Raw genomic sequence first — 16,263 nt, 5'->3', positions numbered from 1 at the left:
CCTCGCGTCCACGAAACGTCCGTGTTACCCTCTCTCTCTCTCTCTCTCTCTCTCTCTCTCTTTCTCTCTCTCAATCTCTCTTTATTCGTTACAGGCGCACACACACGTGCATACCCATGCACGCACCACACGTATGCAAACGCCCGGCGCAACGCGTCTGCGTCGATGATGGCTCCTCGGTGTTCTTCGCCGTCGCGTCTGCGTGTCTCGGGGAATACGACGACGAAGCGAGCGACGTCGTAACCCTCCGGCCGTCGGCGAGCCCGTGGAGGGGGTCCCGAGGGGCGACGAATACGTCGGGGGGTGTATGTTTGTCGGCGAGGGGGGCGGGGCGGCGGGCGGGGGGTGGGGGGCGATAGTGCTGCTGCTGTCTCCGGCCGGCGATCGAGGAGACGCGTTCAGTCAGCCGCTGGACTCGACGAGTTTTAGACCTACGGAGGCGGCGCGCGATCGGATCAAAGAGAGGGGAAGTTATTACACGTATCTACGTGTATGTAATTTAATGCGATAAAATAAAATATCGGGAAATAATATGTACCGTTGTACAAACGTGCAGTTTGTACTGGACGAATGGTCGACGAGTGTTGTGATTTAAAAAAAAAATGTTACCCCTTTTTCGGGTGATTGAAGGAAACTGTCGTGTTTAAGGAAAACGAGTTGATTATATACGGGCTATTGGTTTGCAGTTCGGTTTTTATATTCTCGTTTTGATGTTTCGGTGTGAGAAAGAAAGTAAAAAACTCGTTCACTGACTCACTCAACTAGAAGAGATAAAGAGGAAAACGTACGCACGCGAGTGGGATCGTTAGTGTTGATGATTGGTAATTTTTTAACAGAAAAATCAGATCGAAAGAATTACAAAGTGATTACGGTCGGTTGATCATCGACGTTAATATACTAGTTCTGTTCGGGAAACGACGCGGTGGTTATAAATTTATTCGTTGGGTGCGGATGAAGGGGAATAAGACATACGTCGAGAAGCGTCAGAGAAGCGTCACGACGTTTGTTTGACAGCTGGAGTATCTGCGGCGGATAGTAGATACTACTCGTGGTGGCGAGAATAGAAGAGGGAAGAGAGGAGACGGTGCAGCAGGACGCTCGCCACGATAGCCGGTTGACAGTCGGTTGTACCTAGGCTATTTTTCTTCCATAAATTCGGACGGCAACCTGGCGGCGAAGTTCAAATGAAGCTGCGGCGACGCTGCATGCAGACGCTAGGCGTCTCTGTCAAACAATTGAGGAGAAAACTGATCGAGCTCACGTCTCGGTTACTTCACGTCCAGGCTGCTAAGTCACGCGACATGGCCCTTGTGGTAGGTTCGACGTATACAAGTCTCCGTTTCTTGTCTGTAAAAAATTTTTCCGATTCCTCAAAGTAAGCCCAAGGATTGACTGCGCGTAGTGAGATTTAAGAAAAATGAGAGCCGCTGCCACTCTGGCCTGAATATCTCCTAGGCATAGCCCTGATACAGAGATATTCTAGAGTAGCGGTAGAATTATGAAAGTCCAGAGGGAGAACGCCTGTGGAAGGGGGCCGAAGCGCACCGAGGCGCAACTTCCGCCTCTCTTCTTATTCGTCTTGGACTTTTTTTTTTTTTTTTTTATTTTACCGTGTCCCGGAATGCCGTGGAACGCGCGAGCTTTCACTCGCGTCGCGTCGCCTCGCATGCGTGCATTCATGCGTGACCGCATCGTTCTCCAACGTTGTACGTCACACACGCGCATCTTTTCATTTTTATCGTATTCTTATTTTTATTACAGCCGCGATGGTTTTCTTATTTTTATTTCTTTTTTTTTTTTTTTTAATTTTTGATTTCTTTTTTTTTTTTTTTCGTCTTTCTAAAGTTTAATTTGAGAGCAAAACTGGAACTACTTTCACACACACATACACACACAACACGGAAATTTGTCGTTTATTTTCTTTTAATATCACTGTGTGCATACGGTGTATTGTAGAAAGTTGAAGCTAATTGCGCCATCGTGTGAGTTTCTGCATATCGTATCATGTTGTAGTACGTAGTGGTATTTGCAACGATAGACGCCGAAACAACAAGCCATGGAAATAATGATATAACGGACTGGGAAATTTTACGCGGTTCAAATTAATAACGTTACTTTAACGATGCGTGTTCAGAAAAAAATTCTTACATGGACCCTTAGGATTTTCTTAGATTCAGCTATTAAATAATAACAAAGAGTACATGTTCATATTTTGAAGTAAACTCCTTGGAAGTCGTTCTAAAATTGTTAGAAATTTGAAAGCTCGATGATATTGTTCAGTATAATCTTGATTTACGTGGAAGTTCAAAGTATTCATTCCTACACACACTTTGTTTGAATCTTTTCAACGATATTGAAACGTTGAAAATTTTTCTTATGAACACGTTTCGGTTAATAGTGTTCATGCAGTTCAGTTCTTGTTGCGGTAAAAGGGGAAAAATCTATAGAGAAAAAAAAGCATGAAATCACGTACTACACACGAAGAGAAAGAAAAATTTTGTTTCAAATTTCTGTGTGACTTTTTTTCTTTACGTTCAACTATATAAACAGTGAAAAATCACGATCTTGAGACTGATCACCTAAATACTGGTATAAATAAAAAAAAAAAGGCTAGGACTTGAAATTGAAGAATTTACCACGTCGCACAGGTCTCATATTTTTGTTATTTGTGTGCATTGTTTGTGGCCTTCCTCATTTCCAAACGTTAGTTCTCTATTTTTCCCTTTCTTTTTTTCCTTCTTCATTTTTTAGAGTCCATCGTTTCACCGCCACTCCGTCATACGTAGGCATATATCGACACGGTCAATGTTTGGCTTGTTATAACACGTTCGCCACCTGTTGACTCTGCTCACGCGCCCATTCGCCGCCCAACCGAATGAACGAACGAAAGGGGCAGGGGGGGGGGGGCTGTCTGCCGCGTTATGCAACCACCACCACCACCACACCCCCAAATCGTCTATCGCGTCGCGAAAATATCTGCCGTTTTGACGTGCGTAACATTTGTGTGAAAAGAAAAAGAATTTTCTTTCCCTTATTTTTCATCTGTTGGTTTTCTTCTTGTTTTTGCTCACATTCTTTCCTTCTTTTTACCCGCATTTCGTACGACGAAATATACCTATGTATGTACTATCGTCGTATACGTGAAAGGAAAGCGATATTTTAACAGTAAATAAAGAGATTGATAAGTAAGCAACGTTAACGTTACGAAATCTCAGTAAGAAATTCATTATTTTGCAATTTTAGAATGACTTTCGAAGAGTTGGCTTTTTAACAATTGGATATATTTGGTTCGGTATGGTTTACCAAAGTTCAGACAATTCCGATGATACGGAGTAACGATTTTTCCTGAACATCCATCGTTGTTACAGTAACGTTACTAACTTCAACCACATTGCAAATATGCTTGTAGATTTTTCTGGAATATTGATTAACTAGATTTCCGAAATTGTCATCTTTCTGGCGATGTATGTAAATCACATGCTGTACGGATTAACGTATGTATCCGGTAGTCTCGTTGAGAAAATTTAAAATTCAAACGAAGCTGAAGTTAGTAACGTTACCGTATCGAAATGTCGAAAGAAAAATTACTATTATGCACCCTTTGAAATAACTGGAAAAGTTACAAAGTTACAAAATCTGAGTTTGATCACACTTTTGTCAACAGTTTCCTAAAATTGCAACATGACGAGTTTTTTTTTTTTCTAATCACGCATGATTACAATAACGTTACAAACTTCCCAGCCTGATCAATTCAAGGGGTGGAGGTATACGTGCAAGATCGAGAGAAAGTAAAGAAAGAAAAACGGGGCGGCGGTGAGGCCTGCCGGTCTGGCTTCGAGAGCGTACCTACCGTGTATGTATCTATTATAGGGAAGGAAAGAAGGCCTTGAGGCTCTGGTGCCGTGGTGTTCCAGATTTATCCAGACACAGACTAAGCAAACGGTAACAAACTGTACAAACACCAGTTGGCCCCGTCTAACGACGACACGTGCGTCAATTGCCGCCTCCGCCGCTTTCGCTTCGACACATACAACGTGTGTGTGTGTGTGTGTGCGCGCGCATGCACGTACAATCTCTATATGCCTGTGTATATGTTTTTTCTTTTCTTCTTTTCACCTCCACCCTTCTTCGCCAGCCGATCTCGCCGCTTCTCTGCATACGTTTATAATATAGAATTCGTTTTGTAAACAACAACAACAACGAGAACGGCACAAAAGTATTCTCCTATAGGTTTGTTTTTGTAACAAACTACAAGTCTTAATACTAACTATACACGTGTAGTTGCGGGAGGTTTTTTTTTCTTTTAGTTTGATCGCTTCACGCCGTGTCCTGCGTTATATGTACGCATACAATATAAAGCGTTTTATGCTCCGTGAGCAGACCTGTCAAATAAATGTGGTGTGATGTACGGATATGTAGTTACGGACCATAATCGCCCTATAGTTTAATGAAAGTCAAAAGTTACTTAAGGACCTCGACCAACTTTCGAAAGAGTAGATTTGTCATGATATGATAACAGACTTTTTTCGAAGATCGTTCAATTCTCTACAAAAGTGGGTCTGTGAATCTTCTGTTAGCTTTATCTAGTCATACGAATCGGAATGAAGCAACAACCGTATTTCGTTAAGCCCTCAAATTTTAACAGGCGTATTCTTGTACCAAATTGAAACTAAAAAAATATATATATGGGTCATTCCATGTCAAATCGACCAATGGTTGTACTCGACTCCTTTCGTTTTGGATGAAATTTGGTCAGAAGTTTTTATTCATCATACAAAGAAGTTCTGCAAAAAGGAAAAAAATTTTTTATTCATAAGTTACGCAACTTTTAAAATTCCACTATTTTTCCTGTTTTTTAAACTTATGCTTCAAAGATCTCGAAAACTATTATAATTACTCCAATGATCTGAGCTAGATTTGCAAGGGGATACTCGAAGCTACCAAAAAAAAAATTTTTTTTTGAAAAAATTTTTCATAAAATCGTTTTTTTACAGAATTTTGGAATTTACAACATTGTAAAAATCGATGACCGCCAATAAATTTTTACTCCAATTTTTTTCTGGAGTACCTCTAACTGATCTCAAAAGATCCTCAAATTTTTGAGATGGGGTTTTTTTTCTTTCAAAAGATATAAATTTTTAAATTTTGAAGAAAAATTTTTTTTTCCTTTGGCACTGACTGAATAAAACAATGATGAATTCACTTGTAATTTGCAATTTTAAGGCACAAAAATTTATTTTAAGGCTATAGAGTATATGAAAAAATAATTAATATGTCGTTTAAATTTATTTGGTAATTAAATGTACATTTGTATCAGTTAAGAAGTGACACACTCTGCCATCTCATGTTTGCTACGAAATTTTTTCTACTAGATATTTACTGTGAAACTTTCCAGAGGTCTCTATCATCTCTGTGATGGCCGTACTTCTAGAATTCACGCAGTTTGTTGTTTATATATCCTTATATATCCTTTTTTTTGGTAGCTTCGAGTATCCCCTTGAAAATCTAGCTCAGATCATTGCAGTAATTATAATAGTTTTCGAGATCTTTGAAGCATAAGTTTAAAAAACAGGAAAAATAGTGAAATTTTAAAAGTTGCGTAACTTTTGAATAAAAAATTTTTAATTTATTTCCTTTGGCAGAACTTCTTCGTATGATGAATGAAATATTCTGATCAAATTTCATCCAAAACAAAAGGGGTCGAGTACAACCATTGGTCGATTTGACATGGAATGACCCATACTTATTTTGAAACTTGATTACGCGAGAATCAAATAACGCCTCGACCTCGGCGGATTAGTCGTAGCTCCTTAAATAGTCCTTTAGAACGAATGAAAAAATGACGGGGGATAGGGAAAAAAATAAAATAAAACATGTTATCATAAAAGAAGTCTGCGATAGCGTGCGTGTAGAAAATATATGGTATTAAGTGCCGGGGTGTAATGACTTTGAAGATAATATCCAAAGTACAATGTATAATAACCTGTAAGAATCGTTCAATTCAATCTCTCCTCTTCTTTCCGCATCGTTCAACCTCTCAATGAATATACCACGGAGTATGTGTAATTCCTACGCACAATAAGGTCACGTGTCGTTTTTGATGAAACGCAATGATCCCGCGTAAGCGAGCTAAAATTTCTCCTACTTTTAATTCGAGTAGTGGTTAATATCTCTACAAATTTTCAACACGATTGTCTCATAGATTAACGAGAAAATCACGGTTAAAGTCAGTACTGGTAACACGTCTTCCCCATGCCAGGCCAATAAAACGCACACGTTTTTTGTTGTCACAACTAACTGAGCCGCGCTAATCTGATGAAAAACTAACATTTGACAGAGCAAAAAATTAGAATTTTTTTTGTCTTGGATTCAAACTTTTTCACTCATAGGACTTTTTGATAAACGCACACAAAGTTCAACATTTATCACGAAATTTCTGGCACGACGGTCGAGAGGGGAGCGTCGCGGCAACGTTGCAGTGAGACTCTGTCGGTTGTATATATATACGTGTGCACTGTCACATCAACTCTGCGACTGCGCGCGGTGTGTATACATGTACACTACTACATCCATTCTGAGACTTTGCCCACTGCTATCCCCAATGTATTTATATGTACCCTACTATATATGTTCACCAATTAGATTCGGTGACAATATAAATAAAAACGGACAATTTTTCACTAAGAGAAATAATTAATCACATGCTTTTATTCTCAGTCATTTTTATTCGACATCATGTTTTGTTACACAGATTTATACTCAACGTAGAGTAGAAAAGTAATCTATTATAGAATCTTGGTGATCGGTCAATTAAATAAACGTATTTTTATCTAACGTTTCGACCCGGATATGGGCCCTCCTCAGAACGAATTATTTATTTAACTGTCAAGAACAACAAAAAATTTTTTTATAAATAACTAGGGGCTTCGCCCCTGCGCGCTTCGCGCGCCAACCCCATCTCGGCGCTACGCGCCTCACTATTTCCTTACGCATTGTCTAGTAGACAGGCGAATTCCTTCATGTTGATTTGATGACAGGTCTGCACTTGCTGTCCACTTCAATTCCTTCTGTGCTTACTTTTCTTTTTTTCATCAATCTAAGCTTCCATTCGTTGGTTGAAAATTGGTGTTCCTTCTCTATTGATATCGATCTATCTCCTTGACTTGCTGAATTATTTTTGCTACCGCTCTGCCCGTTATTCTCCAAAATCACCTTCTATATATTATTTTTTTCTCTATATTTGCGTTGCTGTTCATTCCGCAAAACACCTCTTTCTCTTGTGGTTAACATAGATCCTGGTCGTCCTCTTGCCTGGTTATAGGAATATTTGTTCATTTTTATTCTCTGGCTTATTTGGTTATTCGCACTTACAATTTTATTTTCCTTTTTCTTTTGTGATACGTCCGACCGTCCACCATCTTCATCGCCTTGTCTGCTGCTTGAAACTCCTCCTTTCTCCATTGTCATCGTAAATCCTGGCTGTCCTTTTGACTGTTTGGTGATATATTTAGATTTACTATTATTTGATTGTTACTCTTCATACTTATTACTCACTATCTGAATTTTATTTTGGTTCTGCAAGACATCAAAGTGTCCACTGTCTCCGTCGCCGGTGAAGAGTAGCGAGAACTGTGTTTCATTTTGTGATCCGATCCGGTGTGGATGAATTTGTTCTTCGCGATACACGATTAAACATATCTTAAAAATGTCCGCAGCTGCAACTAATTCTGCTTCTCCCCCGTATATTCCATTTTTATTCATATGTGATTTGTAATCACCAGGTGACCTAATCACAGCACCGTTTGACTCATTACCTGTAATAAAACCCGCAACTGTAGACCAATCATCCACTATATTTGAAACGATACTCAGTCTCACCTCTGCGTGTCGATTTTGAGTGCCGTATACACAATACGCCAACGCGCGAAAAAGACAATTCCCGTCGGGAATCATCTTGATAATTTTCGTTTGCATGTTCATTTTTTGTGCGTCAGAAACAGATACCTATAAAGATATTTGTCAAAGACTGTCATAAACAGCCGATGACAGCTGTCAAAGGGTTTGCTAGATGCTTTTTGTTTTGTTTTCGGGATCTCACCCCACCGCCAACTTCATGCGTATACTATTGTTATTATAATCTTTTTCTACGTTCATTTGTTTGAAACTTTTTTATTAGATAGAGAGATAATACTAGAAGTAATCAGACATTAAGTATTGTAGATGTAATACTCTTAGGACTATTATATATTATTGGTTAGTAAGAACATTTTGATTAATTGAAAAAAGAATGGCTTTAAGTGTTATTTACCTTTTTTTATAAGTAAGTGGACTAAGATGTAGTCGAATTCACAATTTACAATTAGTGGAGACAATGTTCTTTGAGTGACGGTAGTCAATGTCAATCTTCTAGTTATTTTACATGTAGGAGTTAATAGTTGGAAGTCATTAATTAAAAAGATTAAAGAACTATGTTTCTTCACAGTCAGTATGTCATTGTGTTAAAAGGTTTTTAAAGAAGGTCTTTTTAGCAGTAAAATTAATTTGCAAGTGCCCAAGAAGTGGAGGTAGGCTCTTTATGACTATGTTCCACATGTCTGACCAAAAATTATTGTTGGTTGAACCGATTGGGTCAACAGGTGAATAACGACTGATGGGAGAAACAAATATGATCCAGAGTGAAGGTGAACCTAATATAAACAATTATACAAAAAAACAATAAATATTTTGTGAAAAAAAATTATGTAGAAAGAACTGCGTTATGGGGACAAAAAATTTTTTTGTATCTAGTTAAGGTTAAACAATATTTGTTGTGTGGGCGGAGATTAGAGGTTTGTAAATATTACTTAAATGTTCAACATCTTGTCTAAGATTAACGGAATTGGTGTGACCTACAATGTGGCACATTTCAAGTAATAGTCTTTTATAATAACTGTGTTCTTCACAAAGGATGTTTGTATTGTCGTAATTAAAAGTATGTTGTTTATCGATACTATGTTTTGTTAGAGCCGTGTGACGTTCTTCAATCTCATGTACATTGCGTTGGTGTTCCCTGATTCTGGTGTTAAGGTGGCGGCCAGTTTGACCTATATAAACTTGGTTGCAATCATTGCAAGGTATTTTATACACAACATTGGATCGTTTGCCCATGGGGATCTTATCTTTTCCCGTATCAAAAACTAGTTGTAAATCTTTTGAATTTTTTCCAACAAACTTGACATTATGTTTGGCGAATAGGCGGTACAGAGACTCAAAGAGACCAGATACATATGGGATGGGGATATATGTAGTAGCAAGTCTATTGTTATCGTCTGCGGGAGCAGAGTCAATATTATTGTCAGGTAAGTTGTTGATGTAGGTGCGTCTCTTATTAATATGTTGGTGTAATAGGCCATGAGGGTAATCATTCCATCTTAGTATATTGTATATGAGCGACAGGTTTTTTTCTTGGAACTCTGTACTAGAAAGTTTGATGGCTCGGTCTACTAGGTTAATGATGGTGCCTATTTTGTAGGACATGGATGGTGAGAATTAAAATTCAGATATCTTTGTGACCAGGTTTTTTTGCCCCATGGGCAAACGATCCAATGTTGTGTATAAAATACCTTGCAATGATTGCAACCAAGTTTATATAGGTCAAACTGGCCGCCACCTTAACACCAGAATCAGGGAACACCAACGCAATGTACATCAGATTGAAGAACGTCACACGGCTCTAACAAAACATAGTATCGATAAACAACATACTTTTAATTACGACAATACAAACATCCTTTGTGAAGAACACAGTTATTATAAAAGACTATTACTTGAAATGTGCTACATTGTAGGTCACACCAATTCCGTTAATCTTAGACAAGATGTTGAACATTTAAGTAATATTTACAAACCTCTAATCTCCGCCCACACAACAAATATTGTTTAACCTTAACTAGATACAAAAAAAATTTTTGTCCCCATAACGCAGTTCTTTCTACATAATTTTTTTTCACAAAATATTTATTGTTTTTTTGTATAATTGTTTATATTAGGTTCACCTTCACTCTGGATCATATTTGTTTCTCCCATCAGTCGTTATTCACCTGTTGACCCAATCGGTTCAACCAACAATAATTTTTGGTTAGACATGTGGAACATAGTCATAAAGAGCCTACCTCCACTTCTTGGACACTTGCAAATTAATTTTACTGCTAAAAAGACCTTCTTTAACAACCTTTTAACACGATGACATACTGACTGTGAAGAAACATAGTTCTTTAATCTTTTTAATTAATGACTTCCAACTATTAACTCCTACATGTAAAATAACTAGAAGATTGACATTGACTACCGTCACTCAAAGAACATTGTCTCCACTAATTGTAAATTGTGAATTCGACTACATCTTAGTCCACTTATAAAAAAAGGTAAATAACACTTGAAGCCATTCTTTTTTCAATTAATCAAAATGTTCTTACTAACCAATAATATATAATAGCCATAAGAGTATTACATCTACAATATTTAATGTCTGATTACTTCTAGTATTATTATTTATAAAAAAATTTTTTGTCGTTCTTGACAGTTAAATAAATAATTCGTTCTGAGGAGGGCCCATATCCGGGTCGAAACGTTAGATAAAAATACGTTTACTTAATTGACCGATCACCAAGATTCTATAATAGATTATATACGAGGTCGAGAATTCTTACTTATCAGTAGAAAAGTAAATTATGCAGTGAATAACAAATCCAAAACTGAAGAAAATCTTTATAACGGCATAGATCTTTCGTCTTACAAATGTAACAAACTATCACGAGCATATTGCAGCTTATCACTCGTTCGCGTAAATCAATTTACGCTAACTAACGTTCTTTGCAAGAAAATCAGTAAGAGCCAGTAATATTCTTTTACTATCGGTGACTAGAGGCTTCTTATTGATTATTCGTTCTGATAATAAATTAACGACTCCATTTTTTCCACTAGTTTTTTGAGCTTCTTTCAGTCTGTCGTACGTAATACCAGCGCTGGCCATTTTTTTGAGCATTCCTGCCGATATAACATTTTTTAACGGCTCCAAATAAGGCAATGCCATTGCAAGTTTTATGTTATGTATGCAATTATTTAATCTTTCAATAAATCGTTTGCATGTTGTAAAGAAACTGGCAATGTCAATAGCAACAACGCTGAGTTGTTCCAGTATTTCTACGTCATATAATGCATCGTGAAAACGTGTGTTGGTCTTTAAATTTAGAATATCTTCAGCTAATTTCTCTAGCTTGAACATTCCTGGTCCCTTTCGCTCGAGATAAATTTTTTTCAATAATGGCAACGTATCTGAAAAGCCAACGACAACTAATTGGAAGTCTTCAGTCATCGAATGACCGTTGACAGCAAGGACTGAACGTGTTGCATCAAATGTGGCATTGTGAGCAACAAGTAGACAAGGTTTTTTAAATAGTTTTAAGAATTCATAAAAATCAACCAGCGCATCTTTAATGGGGATCGAATCAACTCTTTGACCATGTAAATGCAATTCCCCTGCCACATTGTTCAACCCAGTAATTGCAGATGCTCTCGCGTCTACTACTTGCGTTGGATTTACATATGAGCAGAATCTGAAACTCTAAGACTTAGCTGCAATTTGCAGTATGTCTGAAGAGTGAGACAATCCAGAAGTTTCGAGGTCAAAATATATTCCTTCGTAGTTGTCGGGAATTAATTTTAAAAGTTTGTTTTCGGGCGGATCAGAGTAATTTGTACAAGCGATGTCTGTGTCAAACTCTAAACCACAACCTGACTGATATTGCACTCCTTCTGCTGTTTCACGTTTTTTTCGTAAATTTTCCCTGTCTACGCGCAATTGCTTCCGTCTAGCTTTTGCAGCGGGCAATTTCTCTCGAGTTGATTTACCTTTTCGTATTGCATCGCTTCTTTTCGCCAATTCTGATGTGAAGACACCCGGTGCCATTTGTGCCTTTTTTCTCACATCACACACATATTTTTCACCTTCATTCAGAGAACAAACACAAGCTGCATAGCGATAATCGCACGATTCGCTCAAAGAAAAACAGTCGCACTTACGTGCTTTTCGAGCCATCATTGAGTTCACACTCTCGTTAGTTTGGCTGGACGCGCGTACTGCAAATTTCGAAGCATTCTCTGCATATTTCTTCAGCAGTTTCATCAATTGCTCATATAATTGACTATTTTTCAATTGCACTCTATGTTGGCCATTTTTTTCCGAACTACGTGCGCACCATATTCCACAATTTTCGTGGTTACCAAAAAAATGATCAGGCAATTTACGCAATGCAGCTGCAAGATCGGCGGTCAGTGCATATAACTCGTTAGAAAAATTTTTCGTCAGATGATTGGAATCGGCCAGCTTGAAAACGTGCTGAGATCTCTCTCGGCGTATTGCTGCTATCGTTGAACAGTCTTCATCCCCGATGACAACTCGAATGTCGAGCCCTGCCTCCTTGAGAATACTGCTGCGATTGACTAATTGAGCTCCAACAGACGCTTCCATGGCCTTGGCGCTGCCATCATAATTTTGCCGACAGTCATGATCTTCTTTTGGATATCCTAGATCGCATTTTTTGCATTTACGATTCCGCGTTGCGAAATCTAATATTTTATTGCTGAGGAGCCCGATTATTGCGCCGTACCCGTTCAGACTATCGTAGCTGCGTCCGTTGCCACGCTTACTTCATCCCATGTCATACGATACAATTATATTTATGACATGACTCAGGGCGTTATCAAAATCTAGTCTATCGGTATCGTCGGTCCTAGGCCGCATGAAGTCTGCGAGGGGGTAAATTTCGTCCGATATTTCCTGAGGCCTAAAAATTTTGAATAACAAAAAAAACCAATCACAATGCATTTTCCACCTTTCGAGTTTTCTTATTCTGTATGTGTTACATTTGTTTATTTTTGTATTGGTCTTGTACATTTCATACTGTATTAGAGATTGAGGGGTTCGAGGTTTGGTGTAATGGCTGTATATTTTTTTATTCATATAATTGTTCAATATTATTTTCATTTGTCTATTATAACGTTTGGTGTGTGAATAAAATTTTTTTTTATACAGATCTCTGTTTCAAATCACTAAACTAATGTATTCATTCACGAATACGATATTGTTGGAATTATGACACTGAAGTTTGAAAAGTTGAGGTCCAACGAAAAATACGTTTTTTTTTAAATTGTTCGTTCAATTTCAAAAACCATGAAAATTTTCGTACCGGTTTGTCTTCGGATTTTGAAAACAAATCGTTTTATTGTCCTGACCAAATATTGAATGAGAATCTCGAGCTCGGCTCAAGAAAAAACAGAATTCCGTTGCATTCCAACGATGCAAACTTCACCATGGTTTGGAATTAATCATTGAAATCTAACAGTATATTTGTATGTACAATTCATGCTGCGAGGTGCTTACAACCACTTATTAATTTAATGCCAAACTTGTAGACTTATATACAATTGAGTAAGAAAAATTATCAATAGATTTTTGACATCAATAGTACGAATTCAGGTACGATAAAACGGAAATTTTATACGGAACTATTATTTTATGATAATACTGCAGTATCCTTGTTTGTTGTGCATTAATTCCACCAATATCCTTTTCATGAAAAAAATCTTAGTTATGCCATTCAAGAGAATGAAATGTTTTGTCACAACGGCAGAGAGCTTACAATTTATCACGCAGCGTACTAAATTTCGTTCCTCCGCCGCTGCACCTCGGCAACTGTCCTTGGCAGCTTCTTCGATGAGTGGACCGATTTCACGTTCATACCGCTTGTATGTTTCCTCACTCAAGACCGGCATATCTATGCACATTGCAATTTTCCTCAGTGCATTGCATCCTGCTCCGGAGTGAACGGCACTTATGAATTCGCAGTTTGAGGTTAGGTTTTGAGGTTAGATTCTCATTTCCAATGACAAAATTGAAAATATTCACTTTATGTATGCATAATTTATTAGTTATGAAGAGAAAATATCGAAGAGCAGATAATAATTGCATAATAACGATGACCGTCGTTGAAGTGTGACTTGCTTGAGTGGCATTTCGTTAGCGTGGAGCAAGTATCACATTTCATAGTCCAAATGTAGTGAAAGCCCATTGTTTTTTCTTCCAAGATATGATTAAATGCCAATTGTTTTTTACAATTGCTGCATATCATGTTTTTGTTGACTTCATTAGGATCGATCAATCGCATGCCACGGAGGATGGTCGTTGGTTTTTCGACACGTGCCACATCTGACTTTTCTTTATTCCGCTCAATGAGCTTCAATCTACCAGCAACCACGGTCTTTTTTTTCCATTTCCCTTTATACCGTACCAAATTTTCTGTATTCATTTTCAACATAACCACACTTTTGTTTCGTAGAAAAATCACAGTACGCACAACGGTCTCTGGTATACACACGGTACTAGCGAGTCCGTGGCGGCCGACGCTGCGGTGTTGCCACGACCGGTCTCCGCGCGTTGTTCATTGTATGCGCCTATCGATGTAGTCATGGGCGAGTGTGAGTGAACTGTACTAGATCAAAAGTTGACGCTAGATTCGGGAAATCGCGTATGCAGAACATTACTTTTCTCGTCCTTGAATAGCATGTCAGTCGTTTATAATAAACATATATGCATCAATACATAAGATTGAATCAATTGAGATCCTACGACTGATTTTATTTTTGCATTGCATATATTGAAAAATACAGCAAGCGGATTAACTTTTGGAACCGTTCGGTCCGTAGTTATGCCTTAAGAGGTCGAGTCTCGAGGAACGGACACCAGCCGAGATCTTCTATAGTTGCGCGTCGTCTCCGGCCTTCGGTGTCGCGTATTTTACTCAAATGAGGAGTGGGAGGAGCTTGGGAGGCTTTGCGATAAAGACCTACTGTATTTTATTGCCGTGTTATACGTACGTTATGGTAGGTATAATATGTGCTGGATACATAAATGTTGTATATTATTTTTATCTCATGTACAATATATAAGAGGCGAATTGTATTATGTGTAATAGAATTTTCTTCAATTTTATATTGACGAATTAAAAATTATCTCGCATCCTTTCCTCGTTGTTTTCAAGTCGCAGTTCCTCCTACGAACCGAACATCAACAAAATCGGATGAAACGACAGCGAGATATTATCACGGCTTCGTGTCGTTAAATGATAAGCGCGAATAGAGCGAGTAGAAACTCCGATACCTGCGGATCGGTTTAATCGAATTAAACGCGCGACGACTCTCGTTGGGCTCGTCTCGATATCGGAGACGGTAAAATCGACGTCGTGTCGTTTTTCAATTTCCCAATTTGAAAAACTGTCGCCCGTCTCTTGAAGGCACAGCAACTCACTCAACGCGATTACCCGTTGAAAAAACGATTATCCATATATACATATATACAATTATACACACACATTGTTACGCAGTACGTTATGTCTATGGCTCATCCGCGTGTCAAAAGGTCGCGCAATTACTCAGCGCTTGTTGTTCCTTCCTTTTTTTTCCACTATTCATTATTCACTGCACATTTACTGTAGGTATACACGAAATCCTTGGCCGACAGTCATTGACGAACATTACAATGACGACCGGAACACGGGTAACTGATGTGTGTCCGTGTGCATATATCCATAAATATAAATCTCATTCGACGTTGAAGAGAATAAATGTGTAATCAATGATAAATAACAAATCACGTGAAACGCGAACGTCGCTAGCGTGTTCTCGTCTCCCCTGCTGACTGTTTAAAACGTTTTAGATTAGAGATATTTAATTATCATGCTGTGGCTACCGGATCAGAAGATATCGAAAGATTTTTGCTCGCACTCGGAACTCTGTCATCGTTCACGCACACATCTATGGCTATATATACATAAATATGTATTATACATGAGCGGTGGAGAATATCTAATATCTCGGTGGCGTTCGTGCTTCGCGCAACTCGATAATAGAAAATACACTCCGTATGAATGAATGAATGAATGAATGAACGAATGAAAGAATGATGCCGGTCTATTACGGGACGGCCGTCTCATCCTCGGATACGATGCACCAGATGCACCAGAGGCCATCATCGCCGGAACTAAACCAAACTCAACGGTTGCGTTGCGACCTGGCCGATCAATAAGTACAGTCCCGTTGCCGCTTGTGCTGCTACTGCTGCTGGTGGTGCACTTAATTTCCCTTTTTCTCGCGCCACGTGGTCCCCCCCCCCCCCCGCTGTTTTTAATACTGCTGCACAACGCTGCAGGACGAATGATAAAATCTTAC

General features: G+C 38.4%; 1 protein-coding gene across 4 annotated transcripts in view; it reads left to right on the top strand.

The window, feature by feature from the left end:
* The window catches only part of LOC124302387 (low-density lipoprotein receptor class A domain-containing protein 4-like), a 68,027-nt gene that overhangs the window by 47,996 nt on the left and 3,768 nt on the right, over positions 1 to 16,263 (top strand). The window contains exons 1-2 of one of the 4 annotated variants that reach the window (XM_046758535.1): positions 377 to 1,313; positions 14,743 to 14,919. The exons of the other annotated variants lie outside the window; for them this stretch is intronic. Coding sequence (XP_046614491.1) covers positions 1,185 to 1,313; positions 14,743 to 14,919 — 306 coding nt within the window. The 5' untranslated portion in view covers positions 377 to 1,184. Of the gene's footprint in view, positions 1 to 376; positions 1,314 to 14,742; positions 14,920 to 16,263 lie in introns of those variants that run through there. 4 annotated transcript variants of the gene reach the window in all.

Source organism: Neodiprion virginianus, chromosome 4 (assembly GCF_021901495.1).
Source record: "Neodiprion virginianus isolate iyNeoVirg1 chromosome 4, iyNeoVirg1.1, whole genome shotgun sequence".
NCBI lineage: Eukaryota > Metazoa > Arthropoda > Insecta > Hymenoptera > Diprionidae > Neodiprion > Neodiprion virginianus.
Note: the sequence above shows the minus strand (reverse complement) of the source record. Positions and strands in the feature narration are given on the sequence as shown.